Source organism: Carcharhinus amblyrhynchos, chromosome 8 (genome assembly GCF_965287045.1).
Source record: "Carcharhinus amblyrhynchos chromosome 8, sCarAmb.v2.hapA, whole genome shotgun sequence".
Classification (NCBI taxonomy): Eukaryota; Metazoa; Chordata; class Chondrichthyes; order Carcharhiniformes; family Carcharhinidae; genus Carcharhinus; species Carcharhinus amblyrhynchos.
Window position 1 is genome coordinate 58,829,863 of NC_137331.1, and position 24,882 is coordinate 58,854,744.

Below are 24,882 nucleotides of genomic sequence, written 5' to 3' on the forward strand. Positions count from 1 at the left end.
TTACTTTCAGTTTGTACAGGCAAGAGTTCCTAGAATAAATGTTATTGTTAGTTTGAATTTACATGTGCAAACAATAGCTTTCTTTTTTTGTTTAAAACACACAATCCCTAACTCAGTTAGGGCATTGTAGGGAGAAACACAATAAACCCTGCAAGACCTTTCTCACCAAACTATAAAAGCACTAACCACTCATAGCCATCTCTGAGTTGAGGATTTCATTTGTGTGGCAGGATCTTACATTGCACAGAGCTTCCAACACTTCATTCTGTGCCTACTGTTTCGCTGGTATATCCATGCCATTGGGTCTGCACAAGCCAGGTATTGTGATAATATGCCTTTAAGAAATGTATTTTACTCATGTTTGTGTAGGATCTGTTTTAATTATCATTGGTATTGTTTTGTCTGTGACTGGCATCCTGAATTATTTCTGCAGGAGCATAACTGATCTTAGTTGCTATTATTGGTAGAACGGCAAATTGCGTGGAGGGTGTGGAGAGTCTGCAGAAGGATCTAGATAGGCTGGGCGAATGGGCCAGGAACTGGCAAATGGAATTTAATGTTGGCAAGTGCGAGGTGGTCCACTTTGGTAGGAATAATGGTAGGAAGGATTATTACTTATGTGGCGAAAAACTGCAGCAGGCGACGGTGCAGAGGGACCTCGGGGTCCTTGTGCATGAGTCGCAAAAACCCAGCCTGCAGGTGCAGCAGGTGGTCAGGAAGGCTAATGGGATGCTGGCCTTCATAGCGAGGGGGATTGAATATAAAAGTAGGGAGGTCTTGCAGCTGTATAGGGCATTGGTGAGGCCGCAGCTGGAGTACTGTGCGCAGTTTTGGTCGCCGCACTTACGCAAGGATATTTTGGCCTTGGAGGGAGTGCAGAGGAGGTTTACTAGGCTGATACCGGAGTTGAGGGGGTTGAGCTATGAGGAGAGGCTGAATAAACTAGGCTTGTACTCGTTAGAGTTTAGAAGAATGAGGGGAGATCTCATTGAGACGTATATGATGAATGGGATGGATAGTATAGAGGTGGAGAGACTCTTCCCACTCAGAAAGGACAGTAGGACTAGGGGGCACAGCCTCAAGATAAAGGGGGGGGGGGGGCGGTTTAGAACGGAGTTGAGGAGGAACTTCTTCACTCAAAGGGTGGTGAATCTCTGGAATTCTCTGCCTGTTGAAGTGGTGGAGGCTGCCTCACTAAATATTTTTAAGACGCGGGTTGATGGGTTTTTGATAAGCGAGGGGATTAAGGGTTATGGGGAGAGGGCGGGAATGTGGAACTGAGCCACGACAGATCAGCCATGATCTTATTGAATGGCGGGGCAGGCTCGAGGGGCTAGATGGCCTACTCCTGCTCCTATTTCTTATGTTCTTATGTTTGTTAATCTGGACTAACGCAGGATTATTTTTGAGATTTCCCTGGGGTTTTGCAGAGTAGGACTTGATTAGGTTGACAGACAGGTACAATCGTATGACTGGGTAGAGCTAGGCTAACACAGTAAATTCAAGGTACGTTTCTGTTTAGATGCTGCCTGGAGTTGAGAGAGAGCAGTGCCTCTCTTTTCCCTTCTCTGAAGCCTAGAAACTGGGAGCCACCAGGGACTAGGTTTATTTCTCTAAAGTTATGTTGTTTGAGGATATATGTTCTCCAGAACTACTGTCTTGGTGCCTGTCCAAAAGTTTTAAAAGATTGAAAAGCTAGCACCACGTGAGCATACTCATTGTTTGTGCTAACTATTTCTGAAGAAGGTTTATGTCTATGGGGATACTGCTTTAAAGCGGAACAACAAAGATTGATAACTATTAAGAATTATACTTTATTTAAAAATTCATTCGTGGGACATGGCGTCACTGGCTGGCTAGCATTTATTGTCCATCCCTATTTGTCCTTGAAGGTGATGGCGAGTCGCCTTCTTAAATCGCTGCAGTCCATGTGCTGTAGTTGACCCACAATGCCGTTAGAAAGCGAATGCCAGGACCTTGACCCAGCAATTGCAAAGGAACGACAATGTATTTCCAAGTCCGGACGTGTGAGATTTGGAGGGGAATTTGCAGGTGGTGGTGTTCCCATGTATCTGCTGCCCTTGTCCTTGTAGATGGAAGTAGTTTGGAAAGTGCTGTGTAAGGATCTTTGGCGAATTGCTGCAGTGCATCTTGGAGATGATACACACTGCTGCTACTGAGTATCAGTGGTGGAGGGAGTGGATGTTTGTAGATGTCAAGCAAGCTGACAATCAAGCAAGCTGCTTTGGCTTGGCTGGCATCAATGCTCCTGAGTGTTGTTGGAGCTGCACCTATCCAGGCAAATGGAGAGTATTTTGTCATGTCTAAGTATTTTAATCGGTAAAAATGATGTTAATCCTTTTTGTTATATTCTTTGTTTTTAAATAAAAGTTGTATTGATAAAAGGTTCCTAGTAGGTCAATTGAATACCTTATGCTCGCCCTATTGCTAAAATCAAAAGGAAAAATTAGGACAAGGCTAACTTTACAACATGCCTTGAAGTTTCTGATCTGGTCCCTAACAATACAGGTATTTTACGTTAAGGAAGGTGCCTTGTGGAGTCATTGGCAAGTTTCCAAGCTTTTACAGAAGCAAGGGGCAGATACCCATTATTGTCAAAGTTGGTCACTATTTTCTGACTGCAAATTTGAGGAAAATGCTTGACTGCTGGAGACTTTCTACCCACCAACATAACTGGAAACCTTGGCACAATACAGGATAACTTTTATGTGACACATTTCTGCAACATAAACAGGGTGTATGAATAGCAACATGGAAACAATAACACTGAATGATTATTTACCTGTTTTCATTCTTTGATCTCTGGAAGTAGTTGCCAGAATTTAGAAAACTATTTTCATATTCATCTAATCTTCTGTCTGTTTGGGTCTGAACATTTCTGGAAAGGAAAAATACATAGCTTAACTACTTCGCAGTGCCCTTTAATTTAAAGGACCAATGGCATGTATATCATTGTAAGTGTTAGAACACATTTTGTTCCTATACAATTACTTGCATTTGCGTTGACAGTAACATTGAAGCTAGTAGAAAACTAACCTATAAAATAAAGCAGCTTTTGCACCATTTCTGACAACGCATAATCACCAAATTAAATGATTTCAACCCATGCCTTAAGCACCAGTATCACCTCAACAGCAGATTAAATGTGAAATAATTTGTAAGTAGCAGCAGTTATGCTCTTTGACTGGTCTGGGCTGAGCAACTGTGATACTCCTTTCACATAAGCTAGCAAAGCCAATAGGGAATACTTATTTGTCTGTAATTTCATTCTGTGTACACACAAGCACAGTTGCCTTAAATTGCATTGTGGTTGTTGTTGAATTTCCTCCCTTTATTTCTACCCATCTTCTCTTTGTTTGTTCCTAAAACTTACCTCTGACCAAGCTTTAGATCATTTGGCCTAATATCTCCTTATGTGACTTAGTGTCCGATTTTGAAACATAGTGCTCCTGAGAAAGAATTTGGGACATTTTATTATGTTGAAGACTATAAATGCAAGAATGTGTTGTTGGTTGGCCAATTTCTACAGTTTAATGATATGGTTCTCCATAAGAATGCAGGTTGAGAGAGGGCAGGCTAGATGACAAAATGCTGAATAGATTTGAATAACTTCCTTGAACCTGCTGTACTACAGATCTAAATGAGTTAAGCCAAAAAAGAATAATCACGATATGGTAAAACAATTTTAAAATAGTTTCTCAATGTGATTTAGATTTTGGTTCTCCATCAGCAATTGTGAAATCCTCAAGAGACCATATGCTGAAAGTGTATCACTATGGATCAAAATAATTCAAATTGAATTAGTTGAGCGAACATTTCAGTACAATGTGAAAATTATCTACATTCAAATCATGTACTTCCCATCAATGTTTTCCATTTTTGCCTAGGCTGAAGTCCGGAGAATAAAGGATCAAATTAAGAGTGGAACCAGGACGATAAAAGAGCGCATGATAGAGCAGCTGATTGGAAAGGGAGCAAGGCTGTTGACTCTGCTGCAAAGGGGAGGAATAAAAAGTGTGGGAATACAATAGTTATAGGGGATTCAATTGTAAGTGGATCAGATAACATTTCCATGGTTCTGGGATATTATGTTGCCTCTCTGGTGCTTGGGCAAAGATGTCTCAGAGCAGCTGCAAGACATTCTGGAGTAAAGGGTGAACAGCTAGTGGTCATAGTACACATCTGTACAAACGGCTTGGGTAAAAAAAAATGAAGTCCTAAAAGCAGAATATAAGGAGTTAGGAAGCAAATTGCAAAGTAGGACTTCAAAGGTAGTAATTTTAAGATTGCTACCAGTACCACATGCTAGTCAGTCAGAGGAGAAACAGCAGAATGTATCAGATGAATACATGGCTGAAGAGATGGTGCAAGGGGAGTGTAAGTGAGAACTCTAATAGGTTAGTAAGATTTTTAAACCATTAGACATTAACTTGATGCTGTCAGTGCCTTAAATGACTTTTAAAACAAGCTTGTAAGCTAAGAGAATCTCTTACATACGTGAATGCAGTAAGAGATTTAAACAAGTGATTATGATTTTAAGACACAAATGTTGATAATTTGAATGTATTCATGTATTGTTTAAGATATATTGTTCATTTTAGCCAACAACAATTTGCTGCAAAGCATCATGGTAAAAAAGGTATGTCACATTTCAAGAGAATATTTAGCCCTTGGGGATATGAAAGATTTATCAGTAAAGTTTTGGACAGAAAGAACATCTACGACACAAATCACATTTCATGAATAGTGTTATTCACTACCCAGACAAGAAAACGAATAGTCTAGTTGGAAGCATGAGCGGCGCAGGCTTGGAGGGCTGAAGAGCCTGTTTCCTGTGCTGTATTGTTATTTGTTCTCTTTGTTCTTTAAGATGGGTGCATGCCCAGACATGCAGTCATGTACTAATCTGGTTTGGTAGTGACTTTAAGGGAACTCACGAAAACATTCATTTGAACTTTGGGCTGATGTCTGAGATCACCAGCCACACGGCAAATTCAGTCCCGGGCTCGCTAATCACATTAAAACAACATTAAAAACAGACGCAAATAACTTACCCGGTGTTCCTGCTGGCTTCCAGCACAGATCTGACAGTGCTGGAAATCCGGCACTCAAAGATATGCGCATGGTGGGAACCCCGCGCACACCCAAACGCTAGATTCCCTCACAACGCTGTGCTAGGAAACAAATGCAGCAGAGTGGGAAAACAGCCCTCAGTGTTTCTGTCTCTCTCCAGAGGCTGGGAAGCCTCACACGAGAATTGATCCAACATTCAAAAGGACCAATTCACCACCGGTGTTTAAAAAATTGAAGATCCAGCATCACACGATACCTGTTTTTTTTACGCCAAAGGTAGAGGTGTACGTCTGTGAGATGGTGTTTGACTTGGAACAGCAGAGGTAGTTAGCTATTAGGAGTTATATAGCGTCACGTTTAAGGCTTGTAATTGGTAAAATTTATGCTTTTTTTGTTATATTTTAACTGAGTTCTTAAATAAACATTGTTTGATAAAAGCTTCCTAGGACAGCACTTGAATCATCCCTGCAGTGAAACATCTTATGCTCACCTGTGCCAAAATCAAATGTAAAACTTTGGGTCTAAGCCAATTTCATAAAACATCTTGGAGTTTCTGGCCTATGTCTTAACAATACACCCAGGCAGAATCAGGACCAATGTCCTCGGTGTGTATTTACCAGAGGGTTTAATAAACTAAAACGGCAAGGGGATGGAAAACTATGCAAAGAGTCAGATAAGGGAGGAGACATGGACAAGAACAAAATTTAGAAAGGGGAGTAAGAAAAGCAATGGGCAAAAAACAAAATCAAGGGCCAGAATCAAACAGGGCCATAGTGAAAAATAATGGTAATGGGTCAAGGAATGTTAAAAAGACAAGCCTTAAGGCTTTGTGTCTTAATGCACCAAGCATTTACAATGAAATGGATGACTTAATTGCACAAATAGATGTAAATAGGTATGATATAGTTGGAATTAGGGACACATTGCTGCAGGGTCACCAGGTATGGGAATTAAATATCCAGGGGTATTCAGTATTTAAGAAGGACTGACAAAAAGAAGAAGGTGGTGGGATTGTATTGCTAATCAAAGAGGAAATTAATGAGTAAGGAAGGATCTTAGCTCTAACAATGTAGAATCTGTATAGGACCAAGAAGCATTAATGGAATTATATACAGACTGCCAAACTGTAGTGGTGATAATGCCATTCACAGCAAAGAGGAAATTAGAGATGCATGTGATAAAGTAATGTCTGTACAAGTGACTTTAATTTGCATATAGATTGAGCAAATCAAATTAGTAGCAATACCTGAGAGGAGGAATTTCTACAGTGTATATGCCATGGTTTTCTGGATCAATAGGTTGAGGAACCAATTGGAGAATGGCCCATCCTAGACTGGGTATTGCACAATGAAAAAGGAATAACTGGCAATCTAATTGTGTGAGCCACTTGGGGATCAACGACCATATGATGCAATCTTTCATTGAGACAGAGAGTAACATGGTTGATTCTGAGGCTAGGGTCCTGAATCTTAATAAAGAAAACTATGATGGTATGAGGTGCAAATTGGTTATGATGGATTGGGGAATGCTACTTAAAGGGCTGACAATGGAATTGCAATGGCAAACATTCAAAGAGCACATCCCTGTCTGGCACAAAAATAAAGCTAGAAAAGATGGCCAAATCATGGCTTACAATGGAATTTATAGATCCAAGGAAGAGGCATACAAATTGGCCAAGAAAAAAAGACAGACTTGAGGATTGGGAGTGATTTAGAATTCAGAAAAGGAGAGCCAAGGGATTTACTAAAAATGGAAAAATAGATTACAAGAGAGAGAATGGTTGACAGGAACATAAAAACTGACTGTCAAAGCTTCTAGAGGTATGTAAAGAGAAAAAGACTGGCGACGACATTAGGTCCCCACAGGCAGAAACAGGGGAATTTTATAATGGGGAACAAAGAAATGGCTGACCAACTAAATACACACTTTTTGGTCCTGTCTTCAGAAAGCAGGACACAAATCACATAAAAGGGTTTAGTGAGGGGGAGGAACTGAAGGAAATCAATTTCACTGAAGGGAAATGGTGTTGGGGAAATTCATGGGATTGAATGCCCATAAATCATCAGGGCTTAATAACCTACATCCCAGATTTAAGGAAGTGGCCCTAGAAATAATAGATGCATTGGTGGTCATCTTCCAAAATTCTTTTGATTCAGGAACATCTCCTACAGATTGCAGAGTAGTTACTTTAATCCTATTTTAAAAACGGAGGTAGAGAAAAAACAGGGAATTATAGACTAGTCAGCTTGACGTCCGTAGTGAGTAAATGCTAGAGCCCATTATAAACGATTTAACAGCAGAGCACTTATGAACAATGGCATCATGGATTTATGAAAGAGAAAACACGCTTGACAAATCAACTGGTATCCTTTGAGAATGTAACTAATAGACTTGATGAGGTGGAGCCGGTGGTTGGGATTAATTTGGACTTTCAGGAGGCTTTTGACAAAGTGCATGGGATTGAAGACAGTGTTGAGATGAGTAGAAAATTGGTTGGCAGGCAGGAAACAGTGAGTAGGAATAAAGAGATTTGTTTCCAAGTGGCAGGCGGTAAATTAGTCGGGTATTGAACAGGTCAGTGCTAGGGCCCAAACTATCCCTAGAAGAGGTATCATAGAAACCGTACAGTGCAGAAAGAGGCTGTTCAGCCCATCAAGCCTGCAATGACAACAATTCCATCCAGACCCTATCCCTGCAACTCCACTCTGCTAATTTCCTTGACCTGGGGGCAATTTAGCATGGCCAATCAACCTAACCCGCACCTCTTTGGATCTTTCACAACATTTATTTATAATTTAGATGACAGAGCTGAATGAAATAGCTCCAAATTTGCAGATGAGGAAGAGCTGATGGGAGGGTAAGCTGTGAGGAGGATGCAGAGATGCTTCAATGTGATTTGGACAATTGAATGGGCAAATGCATGGCAGATGCAGTATAATGTGGATAAGTGCAAGATATCTACTTTGCTAGCAAAAACAGAAAGGCAGATTATTTACTGAATGGCTAGATTGAGAGCAGGAATGTGCAAAGAGTCCTGGATATCTTTGTGCAGCAGTTACTGAAATTTAGCATTCAGTTGCAGTAGATTGTAAAGAATTCAGATGGTATGTTGGTCTTTATAGCAAGAAAATGCAAGAACAAGAGCAGGGATATCTTGCTGCAATTCTACCACGCCTTAATGAGATCACACCTGGAATATTATGGGCCGTTTTAGTTTCTTTATCTGAGGCAAGGTGTTCTTGCTATTGAAGGAGTAAAGCAAAGGTTTATCAGATTGATTCCTGGGGTGGTGGGACAGGAGAGATTGAATCAGTTAGGATTATATTTGCTGGAGTTTCGAAGAATGAGGGGAGATTCATTGAAATCTATAAAATCCTTACATCTACTAGGCAGAGTAAATGCAGGGAAGGTGTTCCCAATGGCAAGGGAATCCAGAACTAGGGTCTAAGGATATGAGGTAAACAATTTAGATCTGAGATGAGGAGAAATGTCTTCACCTAGAGAGTGGTGAACCTGTGGAATTCTCTACCAAAGAAAGTATTCGAGGCCAAAACATTGCAGGTTTTCAAGAAGGCATTAGATATAGCTCTTAGGGCTAAAGAGATCAAATGATATAGGGGGAAAAAGTGGGAACAGGATACTGAGTTGGATGATCAACCATGATCATAATGAATGGCAGAACAGGCACGAAGGACTGAATGGTGTACTCCCAGTCCTATTTTCTATGCAACAATGCTTTATCAATATTACCTTCTCTGACCAATTTCAGGATCATCAGATTTGCGATATCTATCCTCTTCTTGTCGCTTTTGATTCAACAATTCCTCATAAGCTTCCATTGACGTAAATGCATCTTTCTTGTAAGTGGCTGGTTCATGTATGGGTGGATCCAATTTTACAAGGGCTGCACCCTGAAAGCTGGTGTCATCTGAAGGATCAATATTCTCCTTATAATACTGGTTACAATTTTAAAATAAATCAATTAGTATCCAAACAAATACATTGGCTCTCAAAAATACATACTGCAACTAAAATATTTATATTAAATATTTTCTACATAGGATGCAATCAATGGCAATACATTTAATAAAATTTTAGAATTCTGAGTGTCAGGATTAGAAATTGTCTGACAGCATAAGAAGAAGAAAGGAATAAGATAAATTAATAGGGCAAGATCAAATAAGGTGGGAAGAGGCCAGTGTAGAACATCAACACATGGATCTGTTGGGCCAAATGGTGTGTTTCTGTGCTGTAAATATGACGGCCAGAACTTTCCAGCCTCCACTCCCCCAACTGTCGAAAGTATACAGTCATGTACTGATTACTGCTCTCTGATGCATATTAACAACCAGGACTTAGATTTATAGAGCATAATATCAAAGTTTGCAGATTATATAAAACTCAAATGTAAGTGAGGAGAACACAGATGTGTTGGTGAACTAAATTGAGTTAAGCGACAATCAGATCAGCCCTGATCTTACTGAATGGCAGAGATGGCTCTTGGGGTCAATTGGCCCACTCCTGCAAATTTCTTATAATCTTGTGAAGTTATGAACAGGAATGCACTGCCTGAAAAACTGGTGATAGCAAATTCATTCATAAGTTTCAAAAGGGACTTGAATGAAAAAATTGCAGCCTATGGGGAGAGAACAGGGTAGTGGGACTAATTGGATAACACTTTCAAAATGCCAGCATAGACTTAACGGTTCATGCTTCTATGACTATATGTAAAACGTACTGACATACTTTTAATACCATAAACTTTTTTTTTAAATTTGATGTTAACTCCTTGCCAGGTTATGATTTTTTTTTCGGGACTGAACAGAAAATTGTCACCTTTGGTAGCCACCTGCCATTTCTTCTTAATTGCTCATATTTGTCTTGCTCCCTAAGAAACTGATTGTACTCCTGGCTTCTTTCATTTCTCAGTCTGTCCTGAAGTGAATTCAGAGAGATTAATGATAAGCAGCATAGTTGACCAAACACTGCTAATCTACAATCAGCATTTCAATGTTATGGGGAGGTGAGGTTGTATAACTAGAACAGTTCAATTTTGGAAATCATTAGACTTGCCTTATAAAAGGCTCTGGTGTGGCTGCACTTTGAATATAGTGTCCTTTTTATTCATATAGCATGGTCAGTAACATTGAAGCCTTTGAGAAGGTCCTGTGCGAGTTAACTAGAATGATTCTTAGTCTTAGAGCTCTTAGCTAACAGGAGAGGTTCAAGGAAAAGCAACTCTATTGAAGTATAAACTTTAAGGAGATACCTTAGAGATTACTAAAGTGATAAATGATTAAAATAATACATTTCATTTGATTGGACAGAATACCTGAGATAAATGGAAAAAGAATAAGTGGAGAATATCAGTATAAAATGCAAAATCAAACAAGTGAGATGATATGATGCATTTCATTTCAAAGACATCACCTCTGGAACGTATTGATTTTTTTTAAAAAATCAATCTGGCATAAAGCTTTAAAGTTGTATTGAGACTCCTTAGAGATCGCACAACTGGGGGAGGGGTGGAATTTAGCAGTGCCTGTAGGCTGTACCATGTCTTGATGGGCTAGGGTTAATAAATCAACTCATATTTTACTACTGTTGGAAACTAAACTAGTTCCCCTCTCCCATTTCCCCACCCCAAAGTTGCACAAAATCTTCACAAAAAACAAAATTCTGCTCTTAGGTTGAGTTTTATTACACGGTGAAGTGAAAAAGATTTTCAAAAATTTGCTTAGTGTTCAGATTTGTATTGATCCACCATTTGTCAAGGGCAAATTCCATAAATGTCACATGATCATAAACCTCCCATGCTATCTCACAGACAGTATGGCCAGGATTAAGAAATACCGTTAATCTAACCAATGCGAATATAACCCCCAAATATCCTTAGCATCTTTACGCTACCACTGGAAAATCATCCAGCATAAAATCTTGTTATATTATTTTTGTTTATTCATTCACAGAATGTGGCCCTTGCTGAATACGCTATTATGCCCATCCCTAGCTGCCCTCAAGAAGGTGCTGTTGAGCCGCCTTCTTGATCCGCTGCAATCCATACAGTATAGGTAGACCCACAGCACTTGAGAGTTTCAGGAGTTTGACCCAGCAACAGTGAAGGAGCAGCATAAAAGTTCCAAGTCAAGATGGCGTTTGGCTTGAATCTGTTGCCTTTCTCCTTAAAAGGTTAATTAATACATAGACGTTGTCATAAGTAGAAAGGTATTGCAAGTACAGTACCCAAAAATAATAGAATCAGTGCAAAGAATATATTTAAAATATATTTCTTGCACAGCTTAATCAGCAAAATGGCTGTTTAACTACTCTTTTGAACACTTTTATAGCACCATGGTGATGTCTATTGTTAATGCAAATTTCCAGTCTATCAATTTGTGATCCCTTGACAAGGTTAGCTGCCAGTCTTTTCTCATAATCCCTCTTCACTTCTCTTTTATATGCTTCTTCACCTCTCCTCAGAAGCATGGATACAAATTGGCTGAATAATTAGAAGACAACACGTAATAGCTCTTCCAGAGGGTTGTAATTGTTTGAAAATCTCTTCCTTAAAAGGCAGTGGATGCAGAGTCTTTGAATATTTTTTAAGGCAGAGCTGCAATGATTTCGCTGCTTATCAAGAATCAAAGATTATCTGGAGTAGATGGCAATGAAGAATTTGAAACACAGCAGATCAGCCATGACCTTTATCAGATGGTGGAGGAGTCTCCTGGGGACCAAAAGGTCTACTTCTACTCCTATTTCATGTGCTTGTTATGTTCTAAGATATTCTCCTGAATACACTCAATGAACTCATCCTCCAAGCTACCTTTGCCAATTGATTCATCCAAAACTAAAATAAAATCGCCCATGATTACTACAGTGCCTTTCTTATAAGCACCCATTATTTAGTGATATATATTCTGTCCAACAGCGTAGCTGCTGTTAAGAGGTCTATAAACTACTTATTTCCTTTGCCATTTCTTATCTCCAATCAAATTGATTTTACATCTTAATATTTCAAGACAATTTGTCACTACTGTATCGTTCTCACCTACTTTTTAAACAGAGCTATCCCACACCCTTTTCCCTTCTTCTTGTCTTTCCAAAATGTCAAGTACCCTTGAATATTCAGTTCCCGGCTTGGGACACCTTGCAACCACATCTCTTTAATGGTTATCACACCATACCATTTTTTCCTTTCAATTTGTACTGACAAGTCTTGTTATGAATTCTACATACATTCGGACAATGAACTTTTAATTGTGTCTTTTTGAAATTTTCCCCTACTTCTTTACAATGCAGGACATCATATGAAATAGAAACAACTGCTTCCTGAGTGTGCTATTTAAGCTAAACAGATGCATGAGTGAAACATAATTAGCATGCGAGAGAAAATGGGAGATTCTAAATGGGACTTTAAGATGCAGTACAGTTGCAGCAGCCAAGGTATATTAACCGCATAAATCTATTTGGAATAGCTGATGTCCATAGTGTTTCTCATAAAAATAAGAACATGCACTATTCAGGAAGAGAGTACACAATGGAGAGTGGTATGTAACTTGGCCTTTACTGTATTATGTCCATAAATTACATTGTGAAATAAATCCCAAGCACATTTTTCTCAGGCACATGCAAAGAAAATTAAATAGTTTCCTTTCACCAAGGAAACGCTTCCATTTGTAAATCTCCAGACGCTCAACAAATTCAGGAAATAGTAACAGGAATTATATTTCAATAAGAAAAATGTACACATTTCAAGTTAAAACATACATATAATGTTCAAAATATCACTGCTTTGATTAAAGATGAGATTTATCTTAACGAACTTGAAACACAAACTTTCTGGAATACACGAACATCAATCAGATGCCTGTAATTTTGGCTAATACTTAGTAACCTCACACTTATGCCTACCTAGGAATACATTTTTCCCAAGCTAAAAGAAGAATGTGCCCTGCTGTGGATTCTGTCTGTCTCATTTACTATTGCACGTCATTTGTTAATGCTGGTTTTATTTAATTGAGGGTTTGATATGGATAGGGGTGGAAGTAGAGATAATGGGTGGGATTTTATGGCCTCACTCTTCCTGAAACTGTAAAATCCCACCCGAAGTCAATGGACATTTCCATGGTCTGTCCCTTGGCCATTCATTCCTGTGGCGAACAAGATGGTAAAATTCCGGCCAATGTTTCTTCCTAAGGGAATCCAAAACTAGGAATCAAATATAAACACTCATTAATCTCAAAAGGATTCTGGACAACTGTTTTCTTAGAGAGTGGCTATAATATGGGACTTCCAATCACATCGTACTTGTGGAAATAGCACAGGTGCATTCAAGAGGAAGCTGGATAAGTACAAGAGAGAGAATCATAGAATCCCTACAGTGCAGGATTTGACCCATCGAACCTGCATCGACAACAATCCCATCAAGCCCTCTTCCCACAACCCACGTATTTAGCATGGCCAATCAACCTCACCTGCACATCTTTGGACTGTGGAAGCACCCGGAGTAAACCACGCAGGGATGAGGAGAATGTGCAAACTCCACTCAGACAGTGACCTAATGCTGGAATTGAACCCGGGTCCCTGGCGTTTAGGCAGCAGTGCCATGCATGCCAGCTCTGCTTTTGAAAGCTGACAGATTTAAAAGAAATAGAATAAGAGTAATATAAAATATTAACACAAGCATAGACCAGATGGGGCTAATTACCTGTTTCTGCACTGTAACCTTGAAGTAAAGAATATGGTTCAAACCAGATAGTTAGGATAATATGGTTTAAATTGAGTACTTAGCATTTTATGTGGATATTTTATATATTTAGGATAAGAAATATGATGGATTGATGTGGTGAAACAAGATTTCAACCTTGACAAAGCCATCTTCAAGAACTTGGTAGACAGAAAATTTTAAAAGAATAACCAAGTTTGGAAAATTCAATACTATTGTGATTTTAATGGCAGCAATGTGCCTTTACAGCAATTCTATAGTCACCAGAATGAAAGAGAACCACCAAATGAGTCAGTGCTTGGCAACTCTAGAGAAGAATGTACCTGGTAGAGTGAAGCACGTTGGGATATATAATTACCATCTCAGCATAAACAAAGTGTTAAAAAACAATCCAGGATAAAAATGGATGTCAGCTGATTAATATGAACAAGTTGCAAACTAAGGTGAAGTCAAATAAACATGTAATGCAGAAATATTAAAAATTAATATTTTAATTTAGAACTGCTCTTTTGAAGTTTAAGGCAGATTTGTTAGTGTTAATTTTAAATCAAAACCTAGTCTTAGTTGGTTATGCTTACTTCATTTGAAATTTGGGTATTTAAACACAAGGATAAAATTTTCAAATTCAAGGTGTGGAGGACTGGAAGCCAAAAATTATCAGCAAGAGATACACATAGAATAAGAAATGGGCACCAGAGTTTGGATGATAAGTTTACAGAGGGTTGGTTACTGATCATTATGTAACATATCTAAATTCTATGTTCAAAAAGACTCAATCATTCTCAATGTAAACATGACATAGTATGCCAAATTCTAATAAAGCCATCAGATTATCTATTCATTCAATTACTAAGTAAGATTATATTACATTAAGCACAAACTTGCTTTATGTACCTACCTTCGCTGATTTTCTTTCAGGGATAGGAAGTGAAAGCCTCTCAGTTTTTAATTCCTGCACCTTTGTAGTCCTAGAATTTTTCTGGAACAAACAAGTGGCTAAAATCAATTTTTGAGGTACAATTTCCTTACTTGATTATCCTGTTAGGCAAATGGTTCTCAAACTTTTTGGAGTTCAATCAAACAAGTCACAACCTCTGGCACCTGCTCAGCTTTCGATATCGCATGAAGTCTACACAAAAAAAATGGAAAGCTCAAATAGCACTCTCCTGCTTTCAGGTTTTAACTTGCACCCGAACTATATTGCTTCATATCTTCGCTCACACTCTCTCACTCCTACTTGTACCCCTTGAACCTCCACACCTTGCTTTTTCTCCATCTTCACCCCACATTTCTCTTTCACTTGACCATCCATTTCAAACCCTTAATGGTTATGTCTTGTTTATCTGTCTTCTTCCCTGCACTTCCTAGCAGGTCAAAGAGGCACCCATGAGGGCCTAGAACTCTAAGGCCTTTTTGCCATTGGACATCCGTGATAGAAAAAGAACGATATTTTTAGTACTGAATACGACACATGGGTTTAAAGGAAATAGTGAGGCTCTGTCAATTGTTCACTAAATTAATGGCAGCTAAATCTGAGTATCAATGCTGTTCCTGACTTTGTTCTGGTGAAAGGGAGGTCGAAAAAGAGGAAGAAAGAAGAATTCCTACTCCTGAGAACGAATAAATCACTGCTTTCGTGGAATTAGATAAGTATAGATCAAGCTCAGTTGTGAACCTCTTCCTCCTTCCATATCACCACCCCCTCTTTCCTCTATTTAATGAGCCAGTCAGCACTAAACATCTATTCCTAACGAAAGATGGAATTAACAAAAAAAGTGCGAGCATTTTTTTTATAAACAGCAGGTGTTACCATGTTTTCAAACTTTTCCTGTCTACCCCTTGGGACTGGCACAATCATTGAAAACTTTACCTCTGCCATGTAGCGTCTATAGTCTTGTCGAAGTTCCTCCTTCAATTTCTGTTTCTTCAGATCATATTCTAATCCAAGTGGCAGGCTTAATCCATAGTTTTCTTCTGAAAATAGAATTTGTTTTTAAAAGTACAATTTCTATATCTTATTGTTGCATATTCATGCATACTTCGGTGAAGATAGATTGGAGAAGTTGGGACTCTTCTCCTTGGAGAATAGAAGATTGAGATGAAGTTTAATACAAATATGCAAAATCATGAGGGGACAGGACAGAGCATATAAGGAAAACTGTTCCCACTGGTGAAAGGACTAAGAAAAATGCAGCACAGATTTAAGCTATGTGGCAAAATAAGCAATTGACACATGAAGAGAAAGTTTTTCATTTTCATACCAGTGGTTGGGGTCTGAAATGCACTGCATGAGAGTACGATGGAGGCAGGTTTAATGGAGACACTCAAGAGGGAACTGGATTATTATCCAAAAAGGAAGAATGCACAAAGTTACGTGGAGAAGGGGGTGAGTTGCACAAGATGAGTTGATCCTTCGACAGCCAGTGCAGGCACGAAGAGTTGAATGGCCTCCTGTGCTGTTACATGAGGAATTCTTTGATTCATGCTTTTAACTAAAATAACATTCATAGCATTTTAAAATATGTGCTTACATCACGCACTTCAAGATTAGAGGTTGACAAGTTTTATTAAAATAATGCTAAGTAAATAATAAACCTATCAAAAGCACAAAATGTTAAAAAGCAATGAATCCGAAATGTAACAAGGATGTTATCTAGATAAGGGTGCCCCAAAATGGGTTCCACGGACAAGGGCCAGCGTCGACGCCCACCTTCCCCTCCCCGAAAAGGGTCTTGCCTGGGGTGAGTGGGTAAGGGAAGGCCAGAGGCAGAGGGGCCGGGCACTCCTATCAAAAAATGATGTGGAGATGCTGGCATTAGACTGGGATAGGCACAATAAGAAGTCTCACAACACCAGATTAAAGTCCAACAGGTTTATCTGGTTACACGAGCTTTCAGAGCGCTGCTCCTTCATCAGGTGAAGGGCAGCGCTCCGAAAGCTCATGCTTCCAAATAAATCCGTTGGACTTTAAAGTGTGCTGTGAGATTAAAAAAAGATTTGGAACTATTTGTTGAAGAACAGACTTATTTTATCATAAGTGCATAAATATAATGCACAGAAGAATCTTATAAGTTTGCTTTATGTATGTTTGTACTTATTACACAGAAATAATTTTTGTGGTTTAATTGTTCAATATATGAAGGAATTTTCCTCAGGTGTACCTTCAGCAATCTTGGGGAAGTCAAAAGGTTCCAAAGCTGGAAATGTTTGGGCAAACCTGATCTAAATGATCTGCATGATTAGTGATGTAAAATAAATGGAATTACAGTACGAGGATCAACAACAGCATGAAACAGTTTAACTCAACATTTTGTTTTATATCATGATTTCAATGCAATCATATGTAATAACGTAGCTGAATTTGACCAACTTGCATTTAAATAGCTAACCCACATTGTTCACGAACAAAAGGAAAATATGCATCTTGACAAAGACCAAAGATTCTGCCTGCCACATTCCTATTCAGAACAGCTTACTCCAATTCCAAAAAGCTGCATTTACCCACTGAGCCATAATGGGAGAGGGTGGAGTTATTTTATAATCCTAACATGCCACATTTTATCAACTACACTGTACCTTCAGATCTGCCAGTTTGCAGACTTTCTTTTATAGATTGAGCACCTGAAAGGTTATTTCCTTTGACTATGGAGTCTGAAGTTTGATCAGTCTTACTGAATGGCTCTGAAGAATTTATCTGGAAAAAAGTCAAATTACAAAAAAACAGTTTGAGACAATTCCAGTTGATATATCAGGAAAACAGTGTTAACCATATTAATTATATTTAATTGTATGCAGTTGGGAGTATTAAGTTGGATGCCATTTGTGTTCCTACAAGAAGGAACAGACCGAAACTGGCTGTTGAGTTAGGATGCCCATGTTTGTAAAATCAATAAAAGCTTATTTTAAAAGTGCATAAAGATAGGGTCTCATTCTACTCTTCACCATAAGACTTTCTGGACCATGGCAGCCAAGAATGGCTGTCCAAAAGTAAAGGTTGGAAAGCAAAATAGAAAAATATCAGACATGTAACTAAAATCCTAGCAGCCATTGTGCAAATGGCAGAAAGTAAATGTAAATTCTCAGGATATGATTAGTCTTCAAGGTTCTTGGAGTCAATGGAATATAATCAGTGGAAGAATTAAATGAACATGTGGACCAGGATTATGACCCAATGAATGGAAAACCAAGGTGTGGTCTTAGCGTTGACATCTCCCAAAAATAAGTAAAATCAAAAGTATTTCAATAAAATGTATGTCTGACAGTTGAATAGTGATAAAAGTTTTGGAATTTAGGGTTCCTAAATACATGAGACACAATCTGCTGAACGCCTATGTGGCATGTCAGAATTTGATCATTTCCAAAATCAGATAACCATTGAAGAATGTATCATTCATTTTAACAGATTGTATGAAGGATAGAAGATATGAAATTTTGAGAACCCTGAATCAGTGTTATCATTTAAATTAATGGATTGTGTGAAGGTGCCTCATATGAGTAGGCAAATGGTATCAATAGGTGTTTGGTTCTCAGTAGACTGTTGGATCAGATCTCCGTAACCTGAAAAAAATTCATGGGAAAGAGTAATTTCCTTCAGTCTTCATACAAAAAAATAGACATTCCACAATGGCAAAAACAGAAGACTCAACGACTGCCAGATTTCAAAATTGTTCAGATACCAGACACATTAAATTCATTAAATTAAAGACAAGCAGAATTAGGATGAAATCATCTTTAGCAGATTTGGCTATCACAATGGAAGCAAAAATTATAACAATAACAGGCAAATGAAAGGTATACACAAGAAACAGTTACAAATGCTACCAGTTTGAGTTAATGTATCATTATCTGGTGAACTGCACAAAGCATAGAGGTTGGAACTTTGAAAAATGACATGACAAACAGAATTCAAGGAAGAGGTTAAAAATAATAATGAATCCAAACAAATTATACTGGTCAAATGAATTTCAGTCCTGTGATGAATGTATTAGTTATCTCCTTTAACAGTGCAGCACTGATGATGCTTGCACTCTGACAATGGTAGGACAGATTAGTTAAACAGATTCACTAAGTAGTGAGGACCAACACAGGGTTAATGAACATAAAACAACTACTTGCTCTAGGTTTGGCAATGACAACATATTGAGATCAAAGAACATTATAATTTCATTTATAGTAACTAGAATAAGCCATTTTATGATTGCTGATTTAGTCTCTGGTAGGATATCTATGCTGTTGAGTAAACCTGCTTTATAAAAAGATACAATGAAACTAGATATAGAACATTAAAAGAATTACATCTGATAAATGAACAAATTTGCCATCCAATAGGTGTAAGCCCATTTTTGAAGAGGAGTTAACATCCAAGAGAAATATTGCTTAAATTGGAACTAGAGATAGGTTAGCAATTATACCTCATCATGTTTAAGATTTAAATTGGAAAAAGTTATGCAAATTCTTTTTTTATTATAGTTAAACAGTATTGTTAAATAAAGTTTGTTTTGATAAAAACTTCCTAGTGGATCAACAGAATCACACCTGGAATGAAACACCTTACGCTCACACTAATACCAAATTCAAAAATATTTGGGGTTTGGGCTAACTTCATAGTATACCTTGGAGTTTCTGAACAGGTCCCTAACACTTAAGAACGCAGGACCAAGCTTACATTCCATAAGAATAATAAAACTATTCAAAATTAAATTGAACTTGATGTAATGGACTTCCTGTATAAATGTTAGCTTGTTTTTTGTTCAAGTCAAAAGTTAATCTGCTCCCCATCAATGTTCTTTTAGTTTATTTAGTACTGTCAGGTCAAACCTAACTTACTTCACAACTATTTCTGCTTTAAAGCACATCTGAAATCACTTTTCATCGGTGTAAAAGCCGAGTTACAAATCTGTACTTTGTGATACTGCTTTAAATTTATAAACAATAAAATTTATAAAATTTACAAAATATTTAATACTGTATGAGAATTTTAGAGTCCGTTAAATATAATTTTTTATTAAAATTGCACCAATGTTTTTGAATAAAACTTGTAATACTGTTGCTTCTTCAGAATATAAAATTTAAAAGTAGACTTGAAATTCCATCTATTCATGCAGGTAGTTGGAAAGTGCTTCTATATTATATGCCTTTGATTACTCCCCTTATTTATTCTAAATGGAAAGCAAATGGGAAATATTTTTAGATCTATTATTTTCTGACCTCCTGTAAATAACAATTGATTATGTTACATGCATCCGCTGCCTACTAAATTAAGTAGAAATGTTTGATTCTATTCATTAAATTTGCCCCATTTGTACTATAACAACATAATCAACAGGTGACTTCACTTTCATTCAAATAATTATTCAAGTTGAAAGTTACTGTTTTTAAATATAGAAACTTTGTGAACTTACTCTCATTTCCATGTATGGTGGATCTTGGTCCAGCTCGATTTTATCTTGTGCTAATTTGGCCCTCTGTTCTTCAAGGAACCTTTCCAACTCATCTGCCATCGTCAGCAAAGCACCTTTTAAAACATTGAATTTTCTAAATTAGAAGATTGGTTTTATGACTAAACAGAGTAACACTGAATGTGAATAATGTTTCTATCTTTTTAATTAAACTAATCAATAGGTCATCAAATAATGCACAGCATATTTCTGCCTCAGTCTATAGCTAGTATGGGAGAACAGAGCCAACAACAGTATTGCAGCTTGTGACACCCTTTCCCGTGCTGAATTGAAGAATACTGCAGCTAATCCAGGACTATCAGACAAGTTGTTTGACAATACAGAGGGATAGTTGGGGAGTACATGGAGAGCGATGTAAAAATACATACTCTTTAAAAATTGATATTGGAACTGATCTACAACCCAACTTTCATATTCTGCTTTGGCTTACACCCCTTATACCTAGGCTAACAAAAATCTTTCAATCTCAGTTTTGAAATTAAAATGTGACTGAGCATCCTTGTAGAAAAGTTTCAAACTTTTGCGTTTCTTGATTTTGCTCCTGAAAGGTGTGGCTCCATTTTTTTAATGTATATTTAGATAAACTGTATATGTAGTTTTAAGCTCTCCAACTAATTTAAATCTATCTTCTCTACTCAAACAACATGAAAACTTAAGATAATTAAATCAATCGGGGGCTAAAACCTCACAGTATATATTTTTAAAAAATACATATACAAATTTCCTCATGGTTAATTTCTACAATTTTAAAAACTGGACAAAGATCCATTTTAAAATGGACAAAGCTATGTCTATTGTGAACCTCCTCAACCTAATACAAAACTGACAGCTCATCTTTGCAGAGGACCTAAACAAACTCCTGTGGCTTGCAGTGATCAAATTCAACAGGAACTATACAAAGGTCATCTACATTTTGTAAAGCCAGGCCACAGCAACCACTAAGGTTTCATCTGCTAACAGACCCAGCAACCTACTGTTCAAGACTTAAAGGCTGGAACATTAACAATCTCAGGGACTCGGACAAAGGGATATACACACCAAAGCCAGAATAGAAAGGAGAGAGGCATGTGACACAAACTCTAGCTGATGGAACCAGTAATACAGTCTTGTGTATTTAGGAAACTTCAGTCTGCCATTTTTACCCTTACTAAGCAGCACAGAAAGGGGCTCTGTCCAGGTTTGAATGCCTGGTCCCACCTACATAATTTATACCAAAGCTTCAATAATAGAGCCCAAATAAGCCCAATAATAGAGGGAGTAGGGGGCGTGAGTATGGTTGGTGGCGTTACGGCAAATAGGGTCCAGGTGAAGGCTGGGATGAAGGCACTTTACCTGAATGCACGAAGCATTCGGAATAAAGTGGATGAGCTGGTGGCGCAGATCAGCGCAAATGGATATGATCTGGTGGCCATTACAGAGACGTGGCTGCAAGGTGACAGGGACTTGGAGCTGAATGTCCAGGGATATCAAGTGTTTAGGAAGGACAGGCAGGAGGGAAAGGGGGGGGGGTGTAGCTCTGCTGATTAAGGATAGCATCAGGGTGGTAGCAAGGGATGATATTGGAGCCAAGGAGCAGAAAGTGGAATCATTGTGAGTAGAGATTAGGAACAGCAAAGGGAGGAAGACGCTGATGGGTGTCGTCTATAGACCCCCAAATAATGGTCTGGAGGTGGGGCGGGCTGTTAACGCGCAAATAAGTGCGGCGTGCAGGAATGGGACGGCCATAGTTATGGGGGATTTCAATCTACATATAGATTGGTCGACCCATGTTGGACGCGGTGGGCTCAAGGAGGAGGAGTTGGAACGCTGCCAGAATAGTTTCCTCGAACAGTGTGTGTTGGAGCCGACGAGGGAGCGAGCTATCTTGGATCTGGTGTTATGTAATGAGGCGGGTAGAATTAGGGACCTTGCAGTGAAGGATCCTCTTAGGGAGAGTGATCATTGTATGGTGGAGCTTCTGGTGCAGATGGAGGAGGAGAAAGTGGGTTCCCGGACGCGCTTCCTTTGTTTGAACAGAGGGGAGTACGGTAGGATGAGAGAAGAATTGGCGAATGTGGACTGGGGGAGCGCGTTGGAAGGTAGGTCTGCTGAGGAGCAGTGGAGGATCTTTAAGGAGATCTTTCTTGGTGCTCAGCAGAAATTTATTCCGATGGTCAAAAAGGACAGTAGGAGGAGAGGTAGTAAGCCGTGGATGACGAAGGAGGTGAAGGAAAGTGTTAAATTAAAAGCGGAGGCGTTTAGAGTAGCAAAGAGTAGTGGGCTAGAAGAGGATTGGGAGAGGTTTAAATGTCAACAAAGATTGACAAAGAAGATGTTAAAGAAGGATAGGAGAAACTATGAAGCTGGGCTTGTGCTTAATATAAAAAAGGATAGCAAGAATTTTTATAAATATATAAAAAGGAAGAGGCTGGCTAGGGTGAACGTTGGTCCCTTAGAGGATGAGAAGGGGGACTTAGTGGTAGGGGATGGGGGTATGGCTGAGGTCCTGAATAACTTTTTTGTTTCTGTCTTCACGGAGGAGGACGTGAATAATTTGCCGGGTGTTAGAGATGGAAAGGTGGTAGGACTGGAGGGTCTTAATGACATTACTGTTACTAGAAAGGAGGTGCTCGACAGACTGGAGGAACTGATTGTGGACAAGTCGCCAGGACCGGATGGAATGCATCCGAGGGTTCTGAAAGAAATGGCAGAGGTGATAGTGGATGCCTTGGTGGTTATTTTCCAGACATCGCTGGATTCTGGGGAAGTGTCGGAAGATTGGAAAGCGGCTAATGTTACGCCGTTGTTTAAGAAGGGTGCCAGGCAAAAGGCAGGGAATTATAGGCCGGTTAGTTTAACGTCTGTTGTAGGTAAAATGTTAGAATCCGTCATCAAGGAGGAAATAGCGAGGCATCTTGAGAGGAATTGCTTGATAGAGCAGACGCAGCACGGTTTCGTTAAAGGGAAATCGCGTCTGACAAATTTACTGGAGTTCTATGAGGATGTGTCTAGGGCGGTGGATAGAGAAGAGCCAGTGGATGTGGTCTTTCTGGATTTTCAGAAGGCGTTTGACAAGGTACCTCACAGGAGGTTATTGCAGAAGGTCAGGGGACAGGGAGTTGGGGGTAGGGTGTTAGCGTGGATAGAGGATTGGTTGTCAAATAGGAGGCTGAGAGTGGGGGTCAATGGGTGCTATTCGGATTGGCGGATGGTGACTAGTGGAGTGCCCCAGGGGTCGGTGCTGGGGCCTCAGCTATTTACCATTTATATAGATGATCTGGAGGAGGGAACCGAGTGTAGGGTGTCGAAATTTGCTGATGACACCAAGATTGGAGGAAAGGCAAATTGTGCAGAGGGTGTGGAGAGTCTACAGAAGGATCTAGATAGGCTGGGCGAATGGGCCAGGAAATGGCAAATGGAATTTAATGTTGGCAAGTGCGAGGTGGTCCACTTTGGTAGGAATAATGGTAGGAAGGATTATTACTTACGTGGCAAAAAACTGCAGCAGGCGACAGTGCAGAGGGACCTTGGGGTCCTTGTGCATGAGTCGCAAAAACCCAGCTTGCAGGTGATCAGGAAGGCAAATGGGATGCTGGCCTTCATAGTGAGGGGGATTGAATATAAAAGTAGGGAGGTCTTGCTGCAGCTGTATAGGGCATTGGTGAGGCTGCAGCTGGAGTACTGTGTGCAGTTTTGGGCGTCGTACTTACGCAAGGATATTTTGGCCTTGGAGGGAGTGCAGAGGAGGTTTACTAGGCTGATTCCGGAGTTGAGGGGGTTGAGCTATGAGGAGAGGCTGAATAAACTAGGCTTGTACTCGTTAGAGTTTAGAAGAATGAGGGGAGATCTCATTGAGACGTATAAGATGATGAATGGGATGGATAGGATAGAGGTGGAGAGACTCTTCCCGCTCAGAAAGGATAATAGGACTAGGGGGCACAGCCTCAAGATAAAGGGGGGGCGGTTTAGAACAGAGTTGAGGAGGAACTTCTTCACTCAAAGGGTGGTGAATCTCTGGAATTCTCTGCCCGTTGAAGTGGTGGAGGCTACCTCGCTAAATATTTTTAAGACGCGGGTTGATGGGTTTTTGATAAGAGAGGGGATTAAGGGTTATGGGGAGAGGGCGGGAATGTGGAACTGAGCCACGACAGGTCAGCCATGATCTTATTGAATGGCGGGGCAGGCTCAAAGGGCTAGATGGCCTACTCCTGCTCCTATTTCTTACGTTCTTATGTTCACTTACAAGACTGATCTCCAAAGATCCATTTCATTGTGGAAATAAATTCTACTGAAAGAGTATGCTTTGCAACATCAGTTTTCAGCCAGCCAAACTCTGTGAAGGAATGCACCATTGACTGAGAGTCTGGACTTTGAACTCACGTGAAATATTTATTTTCCCCATTTAAGGCATAGCAGATGGTAAGTGCCAGACGGCCTAAATTCCAAACAGAAACTTGAATCAGCTGCTTGAACAGCTTTACAATTTGTGTATTATGAAGAGGCTTTCTGAAATCAGGAACTTACCATACCAACAGTGATTTTATATTAAAATGAAACATTTTTTAAAGAAATTTTTAAAAATACTTAAAACACAAGAATACCTTGACACCTTAACAGCGCTAT

At 39.2% G+C, this 24,882-nt stretch overlaps 1 protein-coding gene across 6 annotated transcripts in view; it reads right to left on the minus strand.

The window, feature by feature from the left end:
- Positions 1 to 24,882, minus strand: part of cspp1a (centrosome and spindle pole associated protein 1a) — a 213,804-nt gene that overhangs the window by 182,094 nt on the left and 6,828 nt on the right. For 4 of the 6 annotated variants that reach the window (XM_080194129.1, XM_080194127.1, XM_080194125.1 and 1 more), the window contains 7 exons: positions 20,224 to 20,336; positions 17,399 to 17,516; positions 15,693 to 15,796; positions 14,721 to 14,801; positions 9,931 to 10,029; positions 8,845 to 9,050; positions 2,804 to 2,899 (listed from right to left, as the gene is read on the minus strand). In XM_080194129.1, the coding sequence (XP_080050255.1) occupies positions 2,804 to 2,899; positions 8,845 to 9,050; positions 9,931 to 10,029; positions 14,721 to 14,801; positions 15,693 to 15,796; positions 17,399 to 17,516; positions 20,224 to 20,322 (803 nt within the window). In that variant the 5' untranslated portion in view covers positions 20,323 to 20,336. Of the gene's footprint in view, positions 1 to 2,803; positions 2,900 to 8,844; positions 9,051 to 9,930; positions 10,030 to 14,720; positions 14,802 to 15,692; positions 15,797 to 17,398; positions 17,517 to 20,223; positions 20,337 to 24,882 lie in introns of those variants that run through there. The other 2 variants (XM_080194128.1, XM_080194130.1) reach the window with 2 other exon arrangements.